This window comes from Carettochelys insculpta, chromosome 8 (genome assembly GCF_033958435.1).
Source record: "Carettochelys insculpta isolate YL-2023 chromosome 8, ASM3395843v1, whole genome shotgun sequence".
In the NCBI taxonomy this organism is placed as follows: Eukaryota; Metazoa; Chordata; order Testudines; family Carettochelyidae; genus Carettochelys; species Carettochelys insculpta.
The window spans coordinates 9,491,304-9,516,963 of NC_134144.1; the positions used below are offsets into that span (position 1 = coordinate 9,491,304).

The 25,660-nt window shown below is 47.4% G+C and overlaps 1 protein-coding gene across 1 annotated transcript; it reads right to left on the minus strand.

Annotated features, from left to right (window-relative positions):
• LOC142016839 (uncharacterized) lies at positions 1-25,219 on the minus strand. Its single transcript, XM_075001182.1, has 9 exons — positions 25,019-25,219; positions 21,643-21,796; positions 15,959-16,134; positions 14,763-14,840; positions 12,667-12,776; positions 10,974-11,245; positions 7,535-9,484; positions 3,700-3,826; positions 1-357 (listed from the first exon to the last, which is right to left on the minus strand). Exons 2-9 carry the CDS (start codon positions 21,782-21,784, stop codon positions 219-221), a joined length of 2,994 nt encoding a protein of 997 aa, XP_074857283.1. The 5' UTR covers positions 21,785-21,796; positions 25,019-25,219; the 3' UTR covers positions 1-218.
• Positions 25,220-25,660: the final 441 nt, after the last annotated feature.

Below are 25,660 nucleotides of genomic sequence, written 5' to 3' on the forward strand. Positions count from 1 at the left end.
GGTAGAATGACTGGTTTTTATTAAGCATTTCAACACAAAATATATTACACAAACTCTAAGTTCTCTAGCACGTTCAAACTGTCCCAGCAAAAGTACAAGACAAGTTGATTCAGGGCGTGTTGCTTGGTAGGTGATGATGTTTAATGATTTTTAGCTGTACAAAAGTAATGTTTATTAATCCTTTTTAAAAATGGACAATGTACGTACAGTGCAGTGGCTCATTCATTAAGAGATTTTTCTTCCTGTTTGACCCTCTTGGATTTTTGGCTCTCTTTTGTCACTTTCTTCCTTTTGGTTTTGTAGACAGGGGAATGCAGGAACTCTGTGTTTGTAAAGGGGTCGCCACGCCTCAATTTGCTGTGGAACAGAAAGGGTTTAATATTACTAACAATCGTAATATGTATAATTAAACAGCCAGTCGAACTTAGGCCTGGTCTAAACTTTCAAGATGTCACAATATAACTATTTCCACAGAAGGCTTGTTCTTTTTAAGCCACAGTAGCAGCAGCAATATAAGTCACCTTATGCTTCCTCCAAAATGGGAGGAGACCTACCCCTAGAAAGTTGCTTTACAGGGATATAAAACATATTCCCCACTATGGAAGGTTCTCCTTCAAGTGCTTGCACCAGCCATTCCAAGGTCAGCGAGTGCACGCCCCAAGCAGGGTTGCAGGAAGTTTTCCTTAATGTTGTCCAGCAGGTCCGGTCCAGTACCTGCTGGTGCTACCTGCTCATCGCACCTGCACAAAGGACCCTGCCAACCCCACTCACCCTCAGTTCCTTCTTACTGCTGGTGATGGTTGCTGGGAAAAAATGTGGTTCCTCACCTTTGTAACTGTTGTTCTTCCAGATGTGTTGCTCCTATCTATTCAAGCTACGTGCACAGCTCCTGGAAAGATTTGCCATATCTGCTTCCTGTGTTGTTGGCTGTAGAGCCCCCAAGCGTGATGCTGGTGAAGTGCTATGACCCTGCTTACCTGACCACCCCTCAGTTCCTTCTTGCTGGCTTCTCTGACAGTGGGGAGGTAAAGCGGGTATTGAACAGATATGAGCAACACATCTCAAAGAACTGTTGAAAAGGTGAGTAACCATTTTTCCTTCCAGTCCTTGCTCACATCTGTTCAAGATAGGCAACTCCAAGCCAAAGCCAGGAGGAGGGGTCAGAGTCAACGCATGGCTGACTCAAGAAGAACAGCCTTAAAGGCTGTGTCCTACCTGGACTGTTGCACAATGGCATCATGGGACATAAACGCGTGTCGTGAGGACTAAGTCGCAGCACGACAGATGTCCTGACAGGAACATGAGCCAGGAACGCAGTTGAGGATACCTGTGCTCATGTGGAACATACCGTAATATGCAGCAGGGCAAGCATAGCATGTGCATATGCAAGATGTGATCCAGGTGATGACCAGGGCGGATCTGGCTGCGCTGGTACTCCGACCTCAGGAGCACCTTCAAAATAATTGTTCGGGTCCGAAGGAAGGCTATGACTGGGCCTCGCTATGCCCCAGACTAAGCATTGGAGGGCTTATACCAGGAATAAAGGGGCCTCCACAGAGAGTGGTTGGGAGAGGTCACAAGCAGGAAGGATCACAAGAGGCTGTGGCTCAAAAATCTTCCACTGGATGGCAGGTGTATGCATGCATGCATAAGGACTTCATAGTACTGCAGGAATCCTTCAAACTATGAAGGTGAGAATTAGTTTTTTCTTGCAAAGAGCCTGACCTCATCAAACAGGTGGTCCTGAATGATTTTGCTGGACCTGGGGGGGAAGGCCGAAGCAAGGACCCTGGCAGCAGCATCCCTCACATCCAGGGAGGCTTGAGGGCACATAACACTGCTTTACCATCCTGGATAAGGGCGGCAAATTCCCCCCACAAGTCCTGAGGCAATGAATCCTTAAATTACAAGAGGGAGGCCCAGGAATTATAATCATAAAGACTCCGGATGGCCAACTGGTTAGCCACCCTGAAAAGCAACCCCGCTTCCCCTTCCCCCACAGGGAGCCGGCCTATCGAAAAAATCTGAACACTTAACGTCCTTAGATTTGGGGGCCAGAGCTTGATGGCCCCGACGTTCCTTTCCATTGACAGCCTCCACCACCAGGAAGCAAGGGGGGCGGGGGGCGCATGAATAGGTATTCATACCCTTAAGGGGACACAGTACTTGCATTCCACCCCTTGACAGCTGGCAGGATGGACCTAGGGTCTGCCAAATCATCTTGGCTTGAGGCCAGTATAGTTTTGTTGATAGGGAGGGCCTCATGCAAAGGGCTCTCCAAGGCCAGGATATCCAACATAAAGCCAATTGATTCAGCCACTTCGTCAACGAAGAAGTTGAGACTAATGGCCACTCTATGGGGAAATCTTGGAGAGCCTGAAAGTCCTTCGGTGGGGTGGGGGGGACCTGCTGCTGCCTTGTCCAGTGAAGAACTGGATGAAGCTAAAGAAGGAGCCACTTTAGCTGTGTCCCCAGCCCGTTTAGGAGGTGTAATACAATGGGCCACCTCAGATAGGGAAGAAGAGTCAGGTATCGGGTCCAACGGGAACTATTGACAGTAGCCTCAGCAAACCTTGAGGTGCAGCAAAGGATTAACATGAGAGGGAGGCATGGTGCTCTGCATCTGGTGATACACCCATGACATCCAGAACTGCCACTGGGGAGCTCTTGCATCCCTGTGCAGATGAGGGTCCGCTGGGGTCGAACAGCCTAAAACAACCAAGGCCTCATGAAGAGAAAGTGAGCCCAAATGAGAAGGCCACAGAGGAGCTGAACCAGACAGTACCACTGCGATGCAATGGCTTGGAGAAGACAGCCACACAGACCGCAAGCAAGGAAGGCCTCAGTGCAGCAAACTGAGCTGTGACTGGGATTGATGAGAAGACCCCGAATGCCAATGAGAACAACAAGACTGGCACAGAGATTGAGATTGGGATGGGGCATGGGGCTGGCATGGAGAATGAGGCCAATGAAAGGACCAAGACCAGCACGCCCAATGAGATGGGTGCCAAGATCAGGATGACAATCCAGGACTTGCACTGGGATCGAAAATGGGATCAGTGCCAAGAAGTGCCTGAGAGCTCCGAAAAAGTGGAGCCAGTGCATCGGGCAGATGAACTCAAACTGGAATGGTGCTGGGACATCCAGTGCCCAGGAGCAGCAAGGTGCTGACCTGTGGTGCAGTGAGCAGAGCATGCGGATGATCCAAATGCTGAGCCAGAGCAAGGCAGGAAGGGGCAGAGGCCTTGGTGCCTGCTGGGAACTGCATCGTCTCAATGAGACCCCGTGCCACCTGGAATGTATCTGCATAAACAATGGTCTGACTGGTACCAGTTCTGTCCTTGGAGAGAGTCCAAAAGGGTAGGATTTGGTGCACATGACCCAGGGCATCAGAGTCTTGAGCCTAAAGAGCATGAGGACCCACTGGATAGATGTGTCACCTGGGAAGGAGCCATCTTAGCCAGTGCTGCAGGCTTGGTCAGCTTGGGAGGCTGTGCCAGAGAACTGGAGCAGTGCTACACCAGAGGCTTCGAAGATCGCCAGTGCAGAGAAGAATCCTCCTCCTGCACTGGGCGCGGAGTCGATGATGGTGCACTGCACACCAAAAAACTTATTCTACACCAAAAAATGGTATTTGTTAAATACCGTTTCAACAAGAACACAGTATACGGGTGAGGCTGGAGGGTTAGAAATACCAACCTATTGAGCTTTGGCTCTGCGTAACAAGCCGGGTCCTGCCTCCGTCTGGTTGGACGTGCCAAAGACCCTTCTGAAGTGACAGGTGACAGAAAGCTGGCATTGGTCAGATCTTGCAGCGCTTTGCTCTCTGTTAAGACAGTTACATTTGAAAGGATTGATTTACAGTATTGCCAATTCACTGACAAAGCCCATTTACATCTACCAGGAGACATCACCTGCGAGTAGAGAAGAGAATGAGTTCTCTGAAACTTGCATCTGGAAAAATATTCCCTTCTCAGAGGGTAGGGGTGTTACATGTCATTCCGAAACCTAGGAGATTGTTTGGGAGACTGAGAAGGTTACCTACCACCTTGGCTACGTCTACACGTGAAGCCTACATCGAAGTAGCCTATTTCGATGTGGCGACATCGAAATAGGCTATTTCGATGAATAACGTCTACACGTCCTCCAGGGCTGGCAACGTCGATGTTCAACATCGACGTTGCGCAGCACCACATCGAAATAGGCGCTGCGAGGGAACGTCTACATGCCAAAGTAGCACACATCGAAATAAGGGTGCCAGGCACAGCTGCAGACAGGGTCACAGGGCGGACTCAACAGCAAGCCGCTCCCTTAAAGGGCCCCTCCCAGACACAGTTGCACTAAACAACACAAGATCCACAGAGCCGACAACTGGTTGCAGACCCTGTGCCTGTAGCATGGATCCCCAGCTGCCGCAGCAGCAGCCAGAAGCCCTGGGCGAAGGGCTGCTGCACATGGTGACCATAGAGCCCCACAGGGGCTGGAGAGAGCGCGTCTCTCAACCCCCCAGCTGATGGCCGCCATGCCGGACCCCGCTATTTCGATGTTGCAGGATGCGGATCGTCTACACGTGCCCTACTTCGATGTTCAACTTCGAAGTAGGGCACTATTCCCATCCCCTCATGGGGTTAGCGGCTTCGACATCTCGCCACCTAACGTCGATGTTAACATCAAAATAGCGCCCAACACGTGTAGCCATGACAGGCGCTATTTCGAAGTTAGTGCCACTAGTTCGAAGTAGCGTGCACGTGTAGACACGGCTCTTGTGTCCAAAAACACAATTATTTTTCAAAAGCCAATTAATTACTGTAATTTTTCAACGTAACAGGGAACAGGTCCCAGTCAGCACTAGGGCCGTATTGTACATACCAAAAGTTATTGATACCTCTTGTTTCAAAGAACTTGCCATCTAAAAGACACAGCAAGTGGGAAAGAGCTAAGTAAGTGTGATCAAAGGTGCATATGAAATCTGACCCAGCTGCGAGAATTTCTGTGCTAAATATATAATCTGGATGTAACTGCAGCATTCTCAGCAAACATTTCAAAAATTAGATTGGCAAGTCTAGGAAAAGGAGATGAAAATTAGTGTAATACTATTTCCAGCCTCTCAATTACAGGTCAACTTCCTTGTTACACAGTACGTGCAATTATTAAAACCATCCTGATTTTGAAATGTTACAGAAAAAACAAACCAACAGCATCGTTTTGCAGATTAACCAGTAGTGGCAGAATAAATGGCAGTTAAGTTTCACTCCTATCTGTGTGCACATCCCTCCCTCACCACCTTGCTCCCCTTGGATCATCAGTGTAAGCTCATATAAATAGAATGAGGGCTGCACATGGCTCACATTGGCCAAAATTAACCTAATGGGCCCATAACATTTTGCCTTTCTTCAGCTGCAGTAAGCCCTCCGGAAGACTGGAAGAAAGCTGATGGGAAGCTAAAATTAAGCCTAGGACTCATCTACCCAGATGGAGTTTAGTTGCCTGGGTGAGAGTAGTGTGATCATTTCATAATGAATCAAAATGAATGGAGATGTAGGATCCCTTATCAAGTAAGTATGTCTGCAGCATCTGACTCAGTTTGTGTGCATTTCAACAAAAACGTATGCCTTTCTTACTATAATGCAAGAGGCATGGTAATAAAAACTGTATCGACGTTTCATGTGCACGTATGTCTGTGTCCTCAGAGTCTTTAGTGCTCTGAAGGCTGCTCAGGCTCTGCACATAACATAGCACAAGGCGCTAGATGCTCACAATACTTGCCACAACAGCTGGAAGCTGGATGAGGTCAATGCTAGCCTTGCAATGCCATCTGCATGGGTATGCAGTGTAAAAGGAGTGTGAAAACCCTTTTTGCTATTGCTTTCCAAAGGGAGGAGCAGGAGTAAGTGCACTCTGGGAGGCTAATGCCACATACACTTAACCACTGGCAGCACTTTGTCATCTTATCAGACACTGGGAAATTAACCCACAATGCCAGGGGCAGCTGGAACTGTGGGGTCAGGTACCCACAGGGCATTTCTGACAAAGGGCTGCCTGTCCTAATGGGGATGCACTCCATTGACTTCATGTGCCACTGCCCCCAAATCTTTACAAAATCCGGTGCTTTTAAAAAAAAATAATAATCAACCTCAACAAATTTGACCTAATCTCCTAGTGCAGATGTACCCTTTGAAGCTGCTCTTCTCAGCACAGTCTTCCCTCTTGTGCCCAGAAGAAACAAATGTGTTCATAGAATTCACTGGGAAAGAATTACTCAAGCACCTCACTTTAATGCACTGCTGCCAACCATGGAAAGCATCCCAACAAATCTGAGCACTGGACAACCAGCCCAGTGCAGCTGTGGGAATGGAAGGTCAAATGCTACTAGACAGCAGGACCACTCTCACTCAAAGTAGGCAAACATGAGAAGAGTAACTCAAGTTAACTCTGCTACAAATACATCTTTGGACAACAGTATCAGCAAAGATTTGAAGTCTCCTACTCAGTTTCAGAACATACAAGAACCCATCTCCCAACCAGTGCCATTGACAACACTGCCACAGATCAGAGCTTGTTCCTCTGCTTCTCTAAATAAATGCTGCTCCAGTGACCATCTCTTGCAAGACAATCTAGAGGCATATGATCAGAGCCACCGGGAACAAATCCAGCAGTAGTTGTTAGCCTTTCCTCACCAGCAAAACCACAACCGGAACAGCATAACAAAATGCTTGCAGAAACAAAAAATCCCAAGTAACTGAAGCCGAATCATGGGGCAGGAAATATAACAAATGGACTGATTCAGTCCCTATTGAACTGACTCCCTTGTGGAGCTTTCCATGGGTTCCAACTTAGTGCAGTCAAGCTTTGTTACGTGAATGCTGGGAGAATTGGGAGTGCCAGTAGTCAGATATTCTGTTACCTAAGAGTTTGGAACATGGGAGGGGGTTCTGGCTCAGGTGGGGGATGGGGTGTAAGAGTAGGTAGGTGTTCTGGGCTGAAGCTGTGGGCTCTGGGATGGGGCCAGCAATAAGGGGGTTGGGGCTGGGGCATGGGAGGGGTTTTCAGATGTTGGATTTGAGCAGTGCTCAAGCAGCAACATGCTCCTGCTGATCCGAGGCAGAGACATGGGTAGGGGGCTCTCCTTGTCACCTCCATCCACAGGTGTCCCCGCAGCTTCCAATGGCCACAGTTCCTGGCCAGCTGGACCCACAGATCCAGCATTCAGGCAGACAGGGAGCAGCACACGCACCCCCATGGCTGTTCCTCCACCTAGGAGCAGCCCCACACCAACCAGATTGTAAAGCGGGCTCTCTGTGAAGATCAGAAATGCTGGTTAGAACTTTCTGGGTGGATAGCACAGCTTCTACTGTATAACCCTGATTTATCTGCAGTTAGTATTCAGATAGTGAAGGGCAACAAAAATGCCCAAGATACTATTTAAAACATAGGTTATGTATGTAACATTCAAAGCATTTATTGTACTACAATACAATCACTTCCACCCTTCTATGCTCAGCATGCTAATTTCTCTCCTTTACCTGTCACTTACCACTTCTGGGTGAGGCTGTGCTTAGGCAAGGGTCTTTAGATGCGGTCTTTGCTTTCTTCCTCCCCTGACTGCCTCTTGATGTTTGCTTGGTGTCACTTTCTTTTAGGTTTGCAGAACCCTTTGGCAGAGTGGAGGCTTTTTCTGCAATTCTGCGGTCTGCAGCAGTCAGAGGCTCCAAGGGTGGGAGCCTCCTGCTGGAGGGGCTGAAAGGCAAAGCTTCAGAATGGGTTGCAGAGGAGAAATCAGTTAGGCCTGGATTTCCCCCCACAGAATTAGTCCCAACTGCTGGCAGGTAGAAATCTGGCTCTGTTTTCAAAATGGCAACAGGTAGAGAATTCTGTTTCCCGGGATCAGCTTGCCTGAGTGCAGAATCTGTTGCACCACCTGTCTCTAAAGCAAAACTCTCTCGGCCTTCAGGATGAACTGGCGGTGGGTCAACCAAATAGGTTTTCCTTTTAATCTTATATCTGGAATCAGCCCCTTCCTTTAAAGCATTTGTATTGCTGTGAACTCCATTAAGCACCTCCTTTGAGGGGCTGCTACTCAGTTTTTTATGGCTCTGAACACCCGAGGTTCTCTGAGCCTTTTGGATCTCGGTCATTTTACTGTGAGGAACATGCTCAGAGCAGGTGATTTCATCCTCCTTTAAACCTGGCTGGACAGAAACTAAGCTCCCTGCAAGTTCGGAAGGAGACACAGTATATGTTTTCCGGCTAGGTTTAGCACTGCTGGATAAATCCTTATCGCTCCTTTTACCTACACTTTGTACATCTTCACCTGGACCTGAAGTCTCCACTTCACTCCTCTGGGGGTTGATCTCTTTGCTGGTTTTTCTCTTGCTCTTCTGCCCTTTTTTAGCCTGGCATTCAGCTTTGCCCTCTGGCATTCTGGTACTGCTCTGCACATTTTCCTCATTGCAGTCACCTGCTTTGTTAATTCTAATAGTCTTCCTGTTTGCTTTCTGTTTGGTACACTTCACATTTGTACCCAGCAAATCCTGCTGGTTAGCGAGCTGGTTTTCCAAGCGAGGCGAATTTTGATGAGCACACCCATCTAAATGAGCCTTCTGACTTAACGAGGCAGAGGGTGGGCTTTGGAACTGGTTCTCCATACTCATCAATCTCCCAGCAAAAGACTCCCTATTTCTTTCTTGGGGCAACGAATACTTTTTTTCCGCCTTCTTTGAGTGCCCTACATTCAAAACATGCGTTTTACTGCAATCTTTGGCTTTGTCACTCTGTTGCAGAGCACAGCCACGTCCCTTCTCCAACAACACCTCTTCCACAGCATCCCCACATGTCTGCCTGCGTGTCTCTGATTTGCTCTCACTCAAATCCTTAGCCGTGGATACTGTTTTAGTATTTGGGGGATTGTCTTCTTTATGAGGTACGTCTGACTTACTTTTAGGGTGGCTTTTTAGTGCATCTCTTTTCTTTTTTGCTGTGCTGACCTTTTGGAGAACTGGTGTTTCAGTGACTTTGGCTTGGCCATTACTTTGACTTTTGGCTTGGAGCGGAACAAACTCAGCAACACGGCTGAAGTTATGATCTACTTCAGCATCGCTCACAGCCTCCTCAGGCTGCAGTAGGTCACGAGGAGGCCCATTAGCAGAGGATTCTGTTTTAGGGTCACTAGCAGGTTCTAAATGCAAGCCCAGGAGAGAGTTCGATCTGACTGGCATGGCCATGTTATTGACACAGCTGTCCCCATCAATGCTCCATTTTGAAGTACCATTTGAGCTGCTGTCAAGGTTCAAGTCCACTGCAGAAGATGGAGTGCTTGTTACAAAGAAGGTGACACGTTTCTTCCTTTCAGTTACGTGCCCATGTAGTTGTACCAAACTATCACTACATGGTCTTGTAATCTCACTACACTGAGGCAGAGAAAGAGTCTTAGCCAGAGCAGATATAGGGGAACTTCTGGAACCTTGACGGATGCATGATGAAGATTCTACAGTGGGGGGAGGAAAAAGAAGTCGTCAATGTGGAAGACAAAAAACCACCTTCTGCAGCACCACAAACTCCCATTAAGTTATATTTGTGACTCTTGTTTTATCATGGACTCCCACAGGACAGACAACAGCATCTCTTTTCTGCTGGAGAATCCACAAATCTCTGTGCTGCAGGGATGCTTACTTAGAGCTCCTCGAATATGGAGAAGGGCACAAAGCAAAATCCCGGACCTCAACACACAGGGCATTTGGGAATGTTCAAAATCCGATCAGAAAAGGTTTTGTTTGTTATGGTGCACAGCAACATCCATCATGGACTTGGTCCCCATAAGTAGGGGCTATGCAAATATATGGCTGGGGGATAGGGGAGCACAGGGGACAAAAAAAAAAACAGGACTCATCACCCAAGGCAATTCAACTATCAGTCTAAGTCAACTGCTGGAAATCACTGCTACGCGAGTCAACTAATGGCACGTCCATACGTAAGGATGAGGTCAAATTAAGTTACGCAACTCCAGCTATGTAAATTAATCTGCCCCGTCTCCAGTGCAGGAGAGCAACAGGAGCAAAACACTCCCATTGACTTCTTTTACTCCTAATGAGGGGCAGGAGTACCGGCCCGACATGGACTCTCTGTGTGTATCTCTAACAGGCACGCTAAATTGAACTCTGGAAGATCAACCGCAGCAGCATCCATCTTCCCAGAAGGCTGGTCTATGTTGCACTGAGGAGGTGAGGCTGCACCACATGTAGGCAGACCTGACATGTGACCACCCACATAAAATCCTGCCCAGGGCCCTGTGGATGTGCTTGAGCACCTAGCCCATGCTGCTGTCCACACCACTGCAGCTCTACTGCTATGTTTAGGATGCTAGTTTGAACAAAGCTAGTGAGTATTCATCTACATATGATGCAACTGTGCCTGTCTGCACTGCAGTTGCTACACGAAGTGGGTCACAAAGTTGGTCTCCACCAGTGTTAGGGCTTGCCCAGATAAGACCCAAAGAGAATATTACCAAATCAGAAGCATTTCAAACCAACACAAGAGTAAGATGAAATGATAAACAATGTCAATGTGAGAGATTCAGCCCTTCGACATCAGGCAAAGTTCTCATGGCCATAAACCGGCTGGAATGCACGTGAACCAGAACTACTCATGTGCATGCCACGGGATTCTTTAGCCCATAATGTTTAGATCCCAAAGTGTGGGCACTTTGGCACTGTAGCAACTGCTGCTGATAGTCCTAGGAGAGCTCCAGCTCTCCTGTAGCCATGGTGTTCAGAGGTGTTTGTAGCACAGCAACCACAAGTGTCCGAGGCAGCCCCAGATTTGTTTCAACAATACCTCTCGTATTCCAACAATACCAATACAGCTGCAACCTTCAAGCACACATTACATTCACACCCATTCAGCGTGTACTGCTCTGCAGTCCCGTACTAAAGCGCACTACCAGCTCTCCTCGGAGAACAGATAAAGATGAAATTTACCTTCAAAAATCAGATGAGCGTCAAAGGCAGGTTTGGGTTCACCTCCTTCACTTGACCTCTGCCCGTTTTTCTCACAGTTTGCCAACGGCTCCTCAATGAGCCAGGAAGATGAGGGCTCCTTAGATGAGGTGGCAGTTGCATTTTTACCTAGTGGCTCCAGAGCAGATGTATGGAGCCCTAGTGGGAATGTCCGTACCCCTGCAGAGCTGCGGCCTCGGCGTTTTTCTCCATCTGCTTCGCACACTGGGACCCTCATCGGCTTTGCTGTCATTCTGTGGTGTCAAGAGAGGTGATGAAAGGAAACTCAGAAACGAATCAGATTATATCACATTTCCAGACCTTGAGCCAGGAAATCACCAAAACCACCCCAAGCTGGGACAGCATTTCAGTATGTCCTTCATGTTAAGCACACACTGACATGCTTTCCTGACAGGTTACAACACTGAAGCAAAGAGGAACCCAGGCCAGCATCGCTGCACTTGTTCCCTGCCGAGTAGCCATTTCACACATGAGAAAGCAGGCGTCTTTGCAGGCAGGAAACTAAATCTGAATGGAGATGGAAGCAGGGCCATTCAGAGCACAGCTTCAAACTATAGCATGCTAGGGCAATACAGGGACCTGCCCTCAACAAGGAAGAAACAGATTTTCAGATACACTGTTTAAAGAACAGATCACATCTGTAATGGCATGTCCCAAAACATGCACCTAAATTGTAGTCAGATGTGGATTACTACTAAACATTCACGCTTAAGCAGACAGACACAGCGAGAGCACTAAACTGGAGACACAGGAGACCTAGATGCTATTCTCAGCTCTGCCACTGGCCTGAAAAGTGATCCTGGGCAAGTCACTTGCTCTCTACATGCTTGATTCCCCATCTGTAAACGGGGATAATGATATTGAGTTTCTCTGTATAATGCTTTGAAACCTTCTGATGACAAGCACCATAGAAGAGACCAGCATTATTATAATTAATATAGCACTGCAAAGATACATGGCACTTCACAAACCAAGGCCTCGAGCTCACAAAGTGCTGAAACATACAGTAATCCCTCGAGTTACATGGGGGTGCGTTCCTGAAACCCCCATGGAACACGAATTTTTGTGCAAGTCAAGGGGAGCAGGGAACCTGGGCTGGTCAGTTTTCTGGCTCCCAGAGTGGCGGGGAGCTGGGAGCCAGGGCATGGCCTGGTTCTAGTCTCCCTGTGTCTTGTGGGACCCAGGCAGCTGGTCAATTCCCCAGTCCTGCCAGTGCAGAGGAGCCAGGAACCAGACTGCCGCTTGGTTCCCAGGTCCCCACTGCTTGCCGGAACTGGGAAGCTAACCAGCTCAAGGCTAGTCAGCTTCTTGGTCCCTGCAAGCAGGCTTAGAGCCTTCTCCCTCCCTTATCGCAGCCATGCGGCTGTCAGACAGCTGCACTGCTGGGGGATGGGAGGGAGAAGGCTCCAGCCGTGGGCTGCAGGTCTCCACAGCTAGGGACCCCGAAGCTGGCTCTGCTCCAGCCACAGGGTCTCCCCACATGGCACTGCCCCCCCTAGCCTTCTTTGCATAAAGGCAAAATACACGCACGTCTAATGTGCGTCTCTCGGGGGATTACTGCATATGGCTTTAAGCACAGGGCCAGCCCTAATGAATTCACCCATTTGAAGCGACGCACAAGTTTTTAGCTTCAACTGAACATTTTCAGGCTTACCTAACAAGCGGAGAAACGCCAAGTTGTGCGTCACTGAGCTCATCAGTCCAGCCGCCCTCAACAATGCTGCTGTTCTGTGCCTCAGATAACGGCAGCGAACTTGCACGGTACTAGAACACAGAAAAACGGTATGTTCTGTTACAGTTTTTGAAATAAACACAGTGTCCTGTGTGGGAGCAGCACATGCTCTGAGCTTGGTTTTGAGACGGCCCTAGGCACTCCAGCCAAGCCAAAGGAGCCCCAGCCCTGGAGCATCATGGGCAGGGGTGACCCAGCCCAGCAGCAGCAGCAGCCCCACCTTCCCCAGACTGCCAAGGACAGAGCTACTCCAGTATGGCTGGAGTGCCCCCACCCCAGCAGCCTGTGGGGCTAGAGCAACCCCGCGTGCAGATGGTGGGTGGCTGCTCTAGCCCTGTGGTGTCCAATGGTAACTGAAGGATCGCCACACCTGCCGTTGTCGTGCTTCCATATTCCCCACAGCCCGCCCTCCCCCCGGCTCTAACAATGCCCTCCCTCCCGCAGAGACAGGCATATGACTCCCCACGCAAACTGCCAGTGACTCAGCAGACGCTCCGGTGCTGGAGCTGTACAAGACATGCCAGGGCTGAGACGCAAGGCAAGCTGTGCTGGGGCCACCGCTGCTACTTCGCGCTTGTCCCACCAAGTGGTGGGGAACAGGCATGGAGGGAGCAGAGGGCGCGCCATGTGTGCAGCGCTAAGGAGCCGCATTTCACCATGCCATGGTGTCTGGACACCACGGCTCTAGCCCATACCAGTTAACCTACAACATCCCTACCCAGAAGTGATCTACTACAAGGCAGACCCTAACAATCAACAGACTGCCACTGACCATCACCTATTGTTTCCAGCTACCATCACTCCAGCTCATTGGGATCTACAACTTATTCTCCATGATCTCTGCATAGTATGTAACTCACCCATCTTTGCATGTATGTATATACCTAGATCACTGCCAAACTGAAGTTTCCCCTTCATGCGCCTGATGAAGTGGGCTCGAGCTCACAAAAGCTTACACCCAAACAAATCTGTTAGACCTTAAGGTGCCACAGGACTCCACATTTTTTTTTGCAAGAGGTCTGAGAATCATCCCTCTTCAACTCCATGTGGTATAAACACCAAACCCGCATGGCGATGCTTCAAACATTTATATTAGAAATACTGCCAGTACTGATGGTTAACTATTTGTAATACCATAGCACCTTGTGGCCCCAGTCATGAGCCAAGGCCCCATTGTGCTAAGCTCTCTACAAACACACAGACTAACATATGGTCTCTTCCCTAAATGGGCAGATCTCTCTATACGCAACCGGCCCCCCGGGACTGTCAGCAGAGCTTGGCACCTGGGTAGAGAATGGCCGGCCTTCCCCCTGGGTGTCCTAATTGGAAAAGTGTTCAATACATACATAGGCTTGGTCTACATACAGATTTTGCAGCCATGCCATTACGCTGCTTAGGGGTGTGATATTTTGCCAACATAGTAAAATTATAACAACCTAGGGTAGACATTTATTTCAGTGTAAAAGCACCTCATACTAGTATAGCTTAATCCCCTTTCAACATGGGAATAAACTGTAACAAAGTTGTAACAGCATGCACACTGGGGGAGCGTGGACCACTTTTAACAATGACTGATAAGTAAAGAGATCCACTGTGTGTTTAGACAAGGCCTTAGCTCAGGGTATGTCTACACTACAGCAGCATAATGGTGGTGCTCCAGCCGTGCTGCTGTAGCATAAACACGTCCTATGTCAGTGCAAGGGCTTAATCCGCCCCCCGCCCAAGAAGCAGTAGCTCTTCTGTCAATCTAGCTCTGTCTACAATGGGCGGGGGCTGGAGTTAGACTGACTCAACTACATCAGACAGGGCATGACATTTTTCACAGCCCCAAATGATGTAGCAGGGTCACTTTAATTTTTAGGTGCAGACCAGGGGTGGGTGGGAACGGGAGATGCTCTCTCCAGGCCAGCGGGAACTACTGGCTGTAACTTGGCCCTTCACAGGAGTCACTCCTTCCCACTCAACAAACAGCACCTGCCACACACATGCATGCGCATCCGCAGAGCCCCGCCACCTACCTCAGAAGGTCTGCTCATCTTAATGGCCGTCAGCAGGTTACCTTTCAGAAATTCTTCCAGCTGTTTGAGAGTTTTATTCTGGATCAGGAAAGTAACATTTTATAAGACTGGAATTTCAAATTTGTCTAGACACAACTAAGAGCAGCTAACATGGGGAGAGGGAAGCAGTGTCGCTCAGCCCAGTGGGGGGGAGAAAGGGCATGTTGGGAGACTACACATCTCTCAGTCATACCAGAAATAAGTCTCAGGCAATCCTGGTTTCAGTGAAAAAGCTATAAATGTAATCCAACTGCAAACCAACGCAGCAAAGCACGCCTAAGTTTGCAGGGAGCCTTGGCTGCCTGGAGCAACAGCTCTGAGAAGGGTGAACAGCCCCATTAATTTCAAAGGGTGCTAATGAATTATCCTTTAAATAGCACCATTCAACTATTTCACTGCTCAAAGCTTCTGAGGAAAGAGAGGGAAGATCCTGGCTGAAGTATAATGCTCAGATTATCAGCCTTTAACATCATCTGTGGGACCAAAGAGGTGGTGGGAGAGTTTGGTTGCCCTGAAGATTTGGAAAAGGCTGAACTGCTGGAAGACCAAGGAGATGGCATGGTGTAATCACCTAGTAGTTTAGCCTCCTGGAAAGCCTGGACAGTCTGCCTGTCTTGTCTGACAGATAAGCCCTTAGTCAACCAACATGGGGAAATTAACCAACATAGCTATACCAGAATTATTACTCCCCTACAGCTACACCAGCAATTTCGCCGGACAGAGAACCTACTATCTTCCTTTTAGATGGTATTTTATTGGGGACAACTGAAGACAATGAAGGGCCCATATGCATTATTAAACAACTAAATCCAGGACCCAGTAATAACACTGTCAAACACAAGTTGCACTTGCAGTACAGGTATGACTTAATCCTGTCTTACAGTGCCTGTATCAGGCCATCACTCTGCTCTGTTCACAGCTGTATCTCAGATACATAGGTAGGCTTAGTGTACACCACAAGACAATGGAGCTGTATCTGTCTTCCTGAACAGCCATTAGGGAGAACGGGGCCCAGATTCAACAGTATCTCTGAACCGTTATTTTTAAAAGATTAAAACAATTACATTATATTCTTTTTCTTTCCTCATTGCAAGGCTCTACTGAGGTGGTGGCATTGATTGGGACTTCCCCACAAAATTACAGTGTTAGCACAGTACCAGAAAATATAATCTTTGCCGAAGTGTAGCATTCTGGAAGTGACATTTCTCCACTTCTTTCTGCAGCAACATCTTCTCAAAGATGAGCCTCTGGGTATTTGCCTTCTCGGCACTGAGGGCCAGTGCCAGCGCTTTATTATTGCGTTTTAAGGAGACTTTAACTATAGAAGAGTTGTCTACAGACAGACAAAATAAAAGAAGACATGTTACAGTTTTCCTATTGCTGCTACCGGAACAAATCCCTGCCTGGGTTTACACGGGACCATCTGCATCCATCTCTGTGCAATATCAGGACTGAGATTCTTATCTAAGCCTCTCTCCCCTCTCTGTGACTAAGTGTTCCTCTCTCTCTAGACTCAGGTACATGCAGAATGCCTTCCCACACAGCAGCAGAACATCACTCCCCATCCTCAGCCAGCACCAGGGACTCCCCACTCACATCAGGAAAGTTCAAATTGTTCATGGTTTATTTACAAAGAAGAAAAAAGGCTTGTCAGACTAGTGCATACAAGTAGGGAGCTACAAAGCTCTTCTCCCCTCCAGTCATAGCGCAAGAGGTTTGGTTGCTGCAGCTTCTATGAGCTGCATCCTTTCACTCCATCTATTTCCCTCTTCCCTGGATTTCTCTCTTATTATTATAAAACTGCCACTTATGTCCAGAGAGGGTTCTAGGATACATGTTATCTGAAGCATGGCACATGACAGGAGGCTCCAGTCCTCCAAGTTTTTCCACCTTGTGCCCTACACATCCCTAGTGGCTTTGGCGGGGTCCTCCCCAGCAAGACAAGTTCATAAATCATACATTCTAAGACTGGAAAGAACCACCGTATTGAGCTAGCTGGACTTCCTGTAAGCGTGGCCATAGCACTGCCCCAAGATAATCCCTTGAGCAGGCCTTTTAGAACAATAGCCAGTCTTGCTTTAAAAATTGTCAGTGACAGCAAATCCATCAAGACTCTTGGTAATTTATTCCATTCTGTCAAAAACTGCGCATTATTTCCGGTTTGAATTTGTCTAGATTAACTTCCAGCCACCGGATTGTGTTACGGCTGTTTCTGCTAGACTGCAAAGCCCATTACTAAATATTTGTTCCCCAGATACTTATAGACTGAAATCAAGGCACTCCTCAACTTTCTCTTTGGTATGCGAAATAGACTGAGCTCCTTGAGTTTACAACTATAAGACCCAGATTCTAATATTTGCATCATTCTCATGGCTCTTCTCTGAACCCTGTCCAATTTATCAACATCCTCCTTGAATTGCGGGCACTAGAATTGGTATTCCAGCAGTGGGGACAGCAGTGCAAAACTGCTCTACTCCTTCTCAACACTTCCTTCCTGCGGGCATAGCCTCTCCTCCTTAGTCCCGGATGTATATATTTACATTTAGCTATACTAAACATGTAGTGACCTGCCATCTTCCCGATTTATCAATCCCTCCCAATTTTTGTACTATCTGAAGACGTTGGCAGGTCATTGATGAAGACATTAAATAGCTTAGGGTCAAGGCCCAGTCCCTATGGTACCCCACTGGCAAGAGACCTGCTCAGTGAAGACTTATTTACACTTTGAGGACTATCGGTTAACCAGTTTTTAATCAATGTAATGAGTGTCATCTTAATTTTAGATCAATTTAGATAATTTTGTAATCAAAATGTTGTGTGATACCAAGTCAAATACCTTATTAGCAGTCTTAAGTAGATGCATCAACACTGTTACTTTTATCAATGAAAATTCTAAACTCATCTAAAAAGGGCAAATTAGTCAGTCAGGATCTATTTTCTATAAATTTATGTTCAATGGAATTAAATTACCCTTGTTTAGAGCCCTCTTAACTCAGTCCCATACCAGCCCCTCCATTGTCTGGTCTAGGACCGATGTCTGCCTGACAGACCTATAAATTACCTAGGTCATCCCATTAACCTTTTTTTTTAAAAAATGGCACATTAGCTTTCTTCTAGTCTTCTGGAACTTCTTCAGGGATCCAAGACTTTCTGAAAAGCAACATTAATGATTCAGCAAGCTTCTCACACAACTCTTTTAGAACTCTTGGGTGCAAGTCACTTGGACTTGCTGATTTAAAAATGTCGAACTTTAAAAGCTTCTGTTTAACATTCTCCAGAGACACGACTGGAATGGATGGAGTGTTACTGACATATAAGACTGCTGCATCACTGGGGGCTTTTGATTTCAAATAGAGAATAGAAATACAGGTTGAACATCTCTAATCCAGCACCCTTGGGACTTGACCAGTGCCAAATGAGACAATTTTGCTGGACAATACCGTCTAGCAGCACTACCAACACTTCCACTGCTTATTGAGCTCTTAGAAGACATTTAAGGATAAATCACAGCTAAATAACAGCAAAGAACACTGAGAGCCAGGACTAGTGGCTGGAAACAAACTTTATAGGAACATGGAAAACTTGGCCACACCCAGGATGAACTGTCTTCCAGCTAACTAAAATTATGCTGGATTATAATGCTGGAGTTACTAACAGTGGTTTGTAACCTATCCTTTAAATCCGCTTCGGTACCCAATGACTGGAAGACGGCCAATATAACGCCAATATTTAAAAAAGGCTCTAGAGGAGACCCTGGCAATTATAGACCGATAAGTCTAACATCAGTACCAGGCAAATTAGTAGAAACAATAGTAAAGAATAAAATTGCAAGGCACGTAGAAGAGCACGAATTGTTGGGCAAAAGTCAGCATGGTTTCTGCAGAGGGAAGTCGTGTCTAACTAATCTACTAGAATTCTTCGAAGGGGTTAATAAACATGCGGACAAGGGGCACCCAGTGGACATATTATACCTAGATTCCCAGAAAGCCTTTGACACGGTCCCACACCAAAGGCTTTTATGTAAATTAGGCGGTCATGGGATAGGAGGAAAGATCCTTTCATGGATCGGGAATTGGTTAAAAGACAGAAAACAAACGGTTGGAATAAATGGTAAATTTTCACAATGGAGGGGGGTAACTAGTGATGTTCCCCAGGGGTCAGTCCTGGGACCGATCCTGTTCAACTTGTTCATCAATGATCTAGAAAATGAGGTAAGCAGTGAGGTGGCAAAGTTTGCAGATGACACCAAGTTGTTCAGGACAGTCAAAACCAAAAGGGATTGTGAAGAACTACAAAAAGATCTCAGCAAACTGAGTGATTGGGCAGCAAAATGGCAAATGAAATTTAATGTGGGTAAGTGTAAGGTAACGCACAGTGGAAAAAATAACCCAAATTACACATACAACATGATGGGGTCAAATTTAGCTACGACAGATCAGGAAAGGGATCTTGGAGTTATAGTGGATAGTTCTCTGAAGACATCCACGCAGTGTGCAGCGGCAGTTAGTAAAGCAAATAGGATGTTAGGAATTATTAAAAAAGGGGTAGATAATAAGACAAAAGATATCATACTTTCCCTATATAAAACTATGGTACGCCCACATCTAGAGTACTGCGTGCAGATGTGGTCTCCTCACCTCAAAAAAAGATATATTGGCATTAGAAAAGGTACAGAAAAGGGCGACTAAGATGATCAGGGGTTTGGAACGGGTCCCATATGGGGAGAGGCTAGAGAGACTGGGACTTTTCAGTCTGGAAAAGAGGCGATTGAGGGGCGATATGATAGAGGTATATAAAATCATGAATGGTGTGGAGAAGGTGAACATAGAAAAATTATTTACCTTTTCCCATAATACAAGAACTAGGGGACACCAAATGAAATTGATGGGTAGTAGGTTCAAAACTAATAAAAGGAAATTTTTCTTCACACAGCGCACAGTCAACCTGTGGAACTCCTTCCCGGAGGAGGCTGTGAAGGCCAGGACTCTATTAGGGTTTAAAAAAGAGCTCGATAAATTTTTGCAGGTTAGGTCCATAAACGGCTATTAGCCAGGGGTAAAGTATGGTGCCCTAGCCTTCAGTACAAGGGCAGGAGATGGATGGCTGGAGATAAATCACTTGATCATTGTCTTCTGTTCTCCTTCTCTGGGGCACCTGGCATTGGCCACTGTCAGCAGACGGGATACTGGGCTGGATGGACCTTTGGTCTGACCCAGTATGGCCATTCTTATGTTCTTATGGATGTTGTTGGATGAGAGAGTTCTGGATTAGAGAGAGGTTCAACCTGTATCTTCTGAACATTTCTGCCTTTTCTGTATCACAGCTGACTCCACCCATCTTTATGGGAAAGGGGTTATGAATATGAATATGTATAACTCAGGTACACTTTGGACAAAATACCTCTTGTAACTAATCATTTTCGATATAATCTGCTGGATCTGTAAATCCTATTACTGTGCACAGTGACAGAGAGAGAGCTGTGTTAGTCTGTATTCTACCACAACAAAAAGTAGTCATGAAGCATTTTAAAGACTAACAAAATAATTTGCTAGGTTTGAGCTCTCGTGGGACAGACCCGCTTCTTCAGATCACAAGGGAAAGACAAAAAGAAGGCGTTGGGATTCCTACATCTTTGTCTTCAGCCTGCCGTGGAGATTGCAGGGTACATACAAAGGAGAAACAGAACAGCTTCACAGTATTCTGGAGACCCAGGTCAAAATAGGATCTTTACTGACCTGAAGCTTTCACCTGATAAGGACAGCTATGTAAGGTAAGAACTCATAAGTAACTAGATTCTTAGTGAAATAGAATTAACTATACATTTTTTTTTAATTTGCTAACTCACTTTGATCTGGCTGTTTATATTTATAACCACTTAAAATCCTACTGTTTTGCTTAATAAAAACTCTTGTTTATAATCAAGCCCAGTAGAAATTGTTATTACCTGATGCATGCTACCACTATGCATATCTCCCTTTCATTGATAGAGAGGTTTACCTAACAAGCCCTTTCTGTGCAAATCTTTTGAATAGAGATTTATTTAGGGCTTTGATCCCTTCTGGGGTGCTGTGCCCTAGAACTGCACTTTCCCAGACCTATGCTGCATTGCTCTGCAGCAGGGCAGGAACCTCAAATCTGTGCCTTGGCTGGGAGAGACCAGAGGATCTAGCTCAGCAGGACAGGGTGGTTAGGAGCTTGAGAGAGCAAGAAGACAGGTGCCAGTGGCCTGGTCAGCACCCCAGTTAACATACCAAAGGATCTTCTGTGACCATACCCCATCACATGTACCATTTCCATCTAGTAATGGACTAACACCATTCTTTTTGTCCTCGTATATTTAAAGGGATCCTTATTGTCATTAAGTCTGCTGGCTATCAGAATCTCCTTCTGTCCTTAGGTATCCCTTATTGTTTTTCTGCAATTCCTAACACATGATTTATATTCAATACTTCACTTCATTTGTTAATCTTATTTTTCACAGCTCAGCTCCCTTCACTTCCTTTCTAAATCCATCCCTTTTTGTTTGTTTTTTTAAATCCAGCTTAGCCTTCTTGCTGAATTGTGGCCTTGTACTTAAGCCACTGGACTGGAAAAATCAGAGTTCAAATCCCAACTCTGCTACAGACTTCTTCAGTGATCCTGAGCAAGTTAAGTGCCTTAACCACTTAGTACCTCAGTTTTCACAACTATAAAATGGGCGTAATTCTATTCCAAATTTAGACTAACTTCTTGGGGCATGGACTCTTTTAGTACATGAAAGTATAGCACCTAGCACAGTGGGACCCTGATTTTGATATGGGCTCTTAAGTGCTATCATAATGCAAAACCAAACACCACTCACTTATTATTTTTGTTTTGATTTTTGATGCAAGGGAAGCATTCAGCTTTGCAGTCTTTAAAGCACCATTCTTCTTCTCCTTCATCCGTTCTCTAACGCCACTTAGGGTGAAAAAAGATGTTTCCACAACATCTTGAGATGCCATGGTTGAAGAGCCCTAAGAAAGAGAGAGTGAACTGAGTTAGTGCTGGTGTATTTTCATAAAGCAAAGCGTGCAGTTTCAGGTAAACTCTCCAAAGGGGAAATGCTTCTCTCTTTATCACCCTCTCACCCACACAAACACTTCCAAGCCAAAACACACCTTATCGGCTCTTCTTCCCTACAGCGTAATACATCCCCACATACTAGCATTAGTGTCATCTTTCCCAGACCTTAAGAATAGGCACCAAAATTGTTGCAAGCATAATACAAAAATCCATTCTGCACATGTGGCTCTAGATGCCATTTTCCTGTTCAATGAGGACAGGTTTGCATTTGATTCCTCTGGAGAGAGCCTTCAACAAGTACTCTGTCTCCTTGCAAATCACTATCTCTAGCATAATACAAGTTTTCCTCCATCCATTTATCTTGATGGTCTGGAATGTTTACAAAGCCTAATTTGTTGGTGTGATGGTGGGCCAGGGCCCTCAGCACTCCCCATCTAGCACACATTAAATGACTCCCATGCACCAAAAGGGATTTTGCTTATTTCCATTCTCCATGTGAGATCAGTAGAGCCCTGAGAGGATACAAAACGTATATCTGCATCTGCCCCCATAGCCAAAAAAATTAGGCGTGGAGATCCGCAGCCACATCCGCAGATGCAGCTACCCATGGACATAAAGCAGATATCTGCAAATGTGCAGGGTTTTAAATTAGGGAGGTAAAATCCCATTTAATTAGTTAACTGGTTGAATGCTAGGTTTAACTGGTTAACCAATTATATGGGGATTGGGAGGCAGCTGGGGAGATTGCTCCAGCATAGCTGTGCTGTTGTGCTCCCTCCCACCTCCACACCATACACAGGGGCTGCGTTGGCCCTGAGCGTGTTGCGGGTAGGGACACTAGAGCTAGGCTCGAGCTGGTCCTCGGCATGCCACAGGCATGTGGGACTCCAGCCCAGCTGGAGCAGCCCTGATCTGCAGCAGGAGGGGGCCCACTCCAGCCCAGATGGAACACTCCCACTCTCAGAGCCCCACAGGGCTGGAGCAACCCCCTGCCTGCAGAGGGCTGGTGCAGCCCCTACCAGTTAATCATTTAGGGTGAGGCTTACTGGTTAACCAGTTAAATATTAACATCCCTATTCGAGACACAAAATTTGTATCCACATCCTATCTGCAAATACAAACTCTGAACATCTGCATCCATGGATGCCAATACCTATGGCTATAAAGCAGATATCCACAGATTTTCAGGGCTCTAGAGATGAGGAGATCTTCCCCTCACCCTCTCTGCAAAAGGAAACAGTGCACTAACTTGAATGGACTGAATTTTTTCTAACAGAATTTACAGAGGTTTCTAGCAGAGCCCATAGCAGCCCCAGCACCAGGACAGAACTGCATGACAGAAACTGGCTATTACAGCATCACACATATATACATATACCAATCCTCTCCACCCCTACTTGAAGCAATGGGTATGTCTGAGCTAGAAGAATAAGAGATGCTTTTCATGCATGTTAATTAACACATTTCATGCCACAGACACTGGAAGGGTGAGGTAATATTTGTATCTGCAGTGTTTCTTAACTGTGCTCTGTGAACAACTTACTGGTGTGCCACAAGCATCTGAAACATTTTTGCTATCATACGCTGACAGTATATATTTTCCATTATTAAAACCAGAGACAATGTTACTTCTTCATTGCTCTGATACCTCTTTAATTTTTTTTTGGCTATATATGTTGCTGTTTGGTTTCAAAGTGACAATTTCTGAAGAAAATTTTCGTAGATGTGCCACATAAAAAATAATATCGTTTGGTATTCCACGGTCTCAGAAAGTTTAAGAAACACTGTTCTACTGGATGGAATTCTCTGGGTGAGACACAAGATTTCAAGCTGCTCAGGGAAAGGTTCTTGAAGTGTCATAGCTAAACAGAAGGTAGAACAGATTGTTTAGCATAAACAGAGAGCACCATGGGGAAGGAACCATTCAAAGAAGAGTGGTCACTCATTTTCCCAGGCTGCATAAGCCCAGCAGGCTCCTGTGCAGGCACCAGGGTGCCCTCACATACAGCTGCTCCAAGGATCAGTGCCCAGCCTCCCACCCGCAATCTCTGCTGTAAGAGCCACCAGGGTAGGGAACAAGGGTACAACCAAACTCCAAGCAAACTCCACTTTACAGTCTGAAGGGGCCCAAACTACAGCCTGCTGTGACATCACTGGGACCAGGCTAGGCTCTAGCCACAGGAAGAGGTTTCTGAACTGCTTTTAAACTGGGTCCTCAAACTGGGCCAACTCTGCTGCAACTATGCTAACAACGAGAAGTCCTGGGGCACCTTATAGACTAACAGATATTTTGGAGCATAAGCTTTTGTGGGCAAAGACCCACCAGTCAGGGGAACCAGCAAACTGAGCTGCACTGGTCAGTTTTATGTCTCCTGTGAGTGGCAGGCAGCTGAGACCCTGGCTCTGGGCTTCCCACTGCTCACAGGAGAAAAGAAACTGACTAGTTGCTGGCGGGGGTGGCAGCCAAAAGTAAGGCTACCGCCCTGACAGGATCTGGGAAATCACTCCTGTCATAGATGGCAACAGTCATGCACCGTACAGTCTTCAGGGGACCAAGCCACAGAGTCAGACCCTCATCTGCCTCCGCTGATAGGAGTGAGGAGCTGGCACCTGGCTCCCCATCGCTGCCAGGGAACTAAGCAATGCTGCCACTCTGGTCAGTTTCCCAGCTCCCCTGCCTGGCGGGCAGCCCGGAGCCAGGTGCCAGCTCCCCGCCACTCAGAGACACTTTAACCGGAGGTGAGTGCACATATCTCGGGGTTCCCCTGTGCAGACTAAGAGGACCACCCCTCCCACACTCTGTCTGGGCTGGACCACAATGGGAGCTTTCAACACAGAGCTGAAAGCTCCCCACCCCCCGTCTCGATCTATGTAAGCGCTGATCCCAGAGACAGACGAAGGCCTCCGTATCTGTCACAGCCTCGCCAACATTCACCCCGCCCTGTCGGATCCCCTCCCAGTGCCACCGCGCACCCCACTGCCCAGGGGGCCTGGGAGGAAGCAGGACATGGCAGCCAGGCCCGGCCAGCAGGGGAAGACGGGCTCCCCCCGGCCGTGCCTCAGACTGGGCTGCTCGGCCCCCTGAGGCCTGGAGCTCCCCAGACATGAGGAGCCGGGGTGGGGTGGGGGGGCGCTCGTGCCCGGGCGGGCAGCGAAGGGAAGGCCTCACTTACCCGCCCCCTCGCCCAGCTGCTCCTTGCATCGGCCGGGAGACGGGGCCGGCTCTGACGGGGCCGTCCCCCACCGGAGGCGCAGCGCCGCCCGCGCAAGGCACGCTGGGAAACGTAGCCGGCTGTTAAAACGGGCGGTTCTGCTTCACCGAACGACGGTGATTCCGGACTTGTGGGGGTGGGCGAATGGGGATCCGAACTGCCACCGGCTCGTGGCGATTTGAAATGGACCACGTGACCGCGCTGGCTCAGTGACGCCACAGCCACAGGAGCCCGCCCAGCCCCCTCAGAATGCGGCGACAAAATCCAACCCCTCCCCCCGCCCAGAAAGAGGCGGGCTTTTGGGAGGAGCCAATGAGCGTCCCTGAACCGAGCCACGCCCCCACCTTAAAATCACCTCAAAGCGACCGTTTCCCTTTACCCCAGCGCCTTGTCCAGCTCAGTCCCTCGGGCGCTGAGGGTATTTTTAAGGCACGTTTTTGTTTTCCTTGTTTGTAGGGGCGTAAATACTGTGTTCAGGTGGGCTTATCTCATCTCTGGGCATTGGGAAAGGATCAGAAGAAGGCAACGAAAATGATGAGGGGTTTGGGATGGTGCTACGTGAGGAGAGGTTGAAAAGACGGGGGCTTTTCGGCGTAGCCAGCA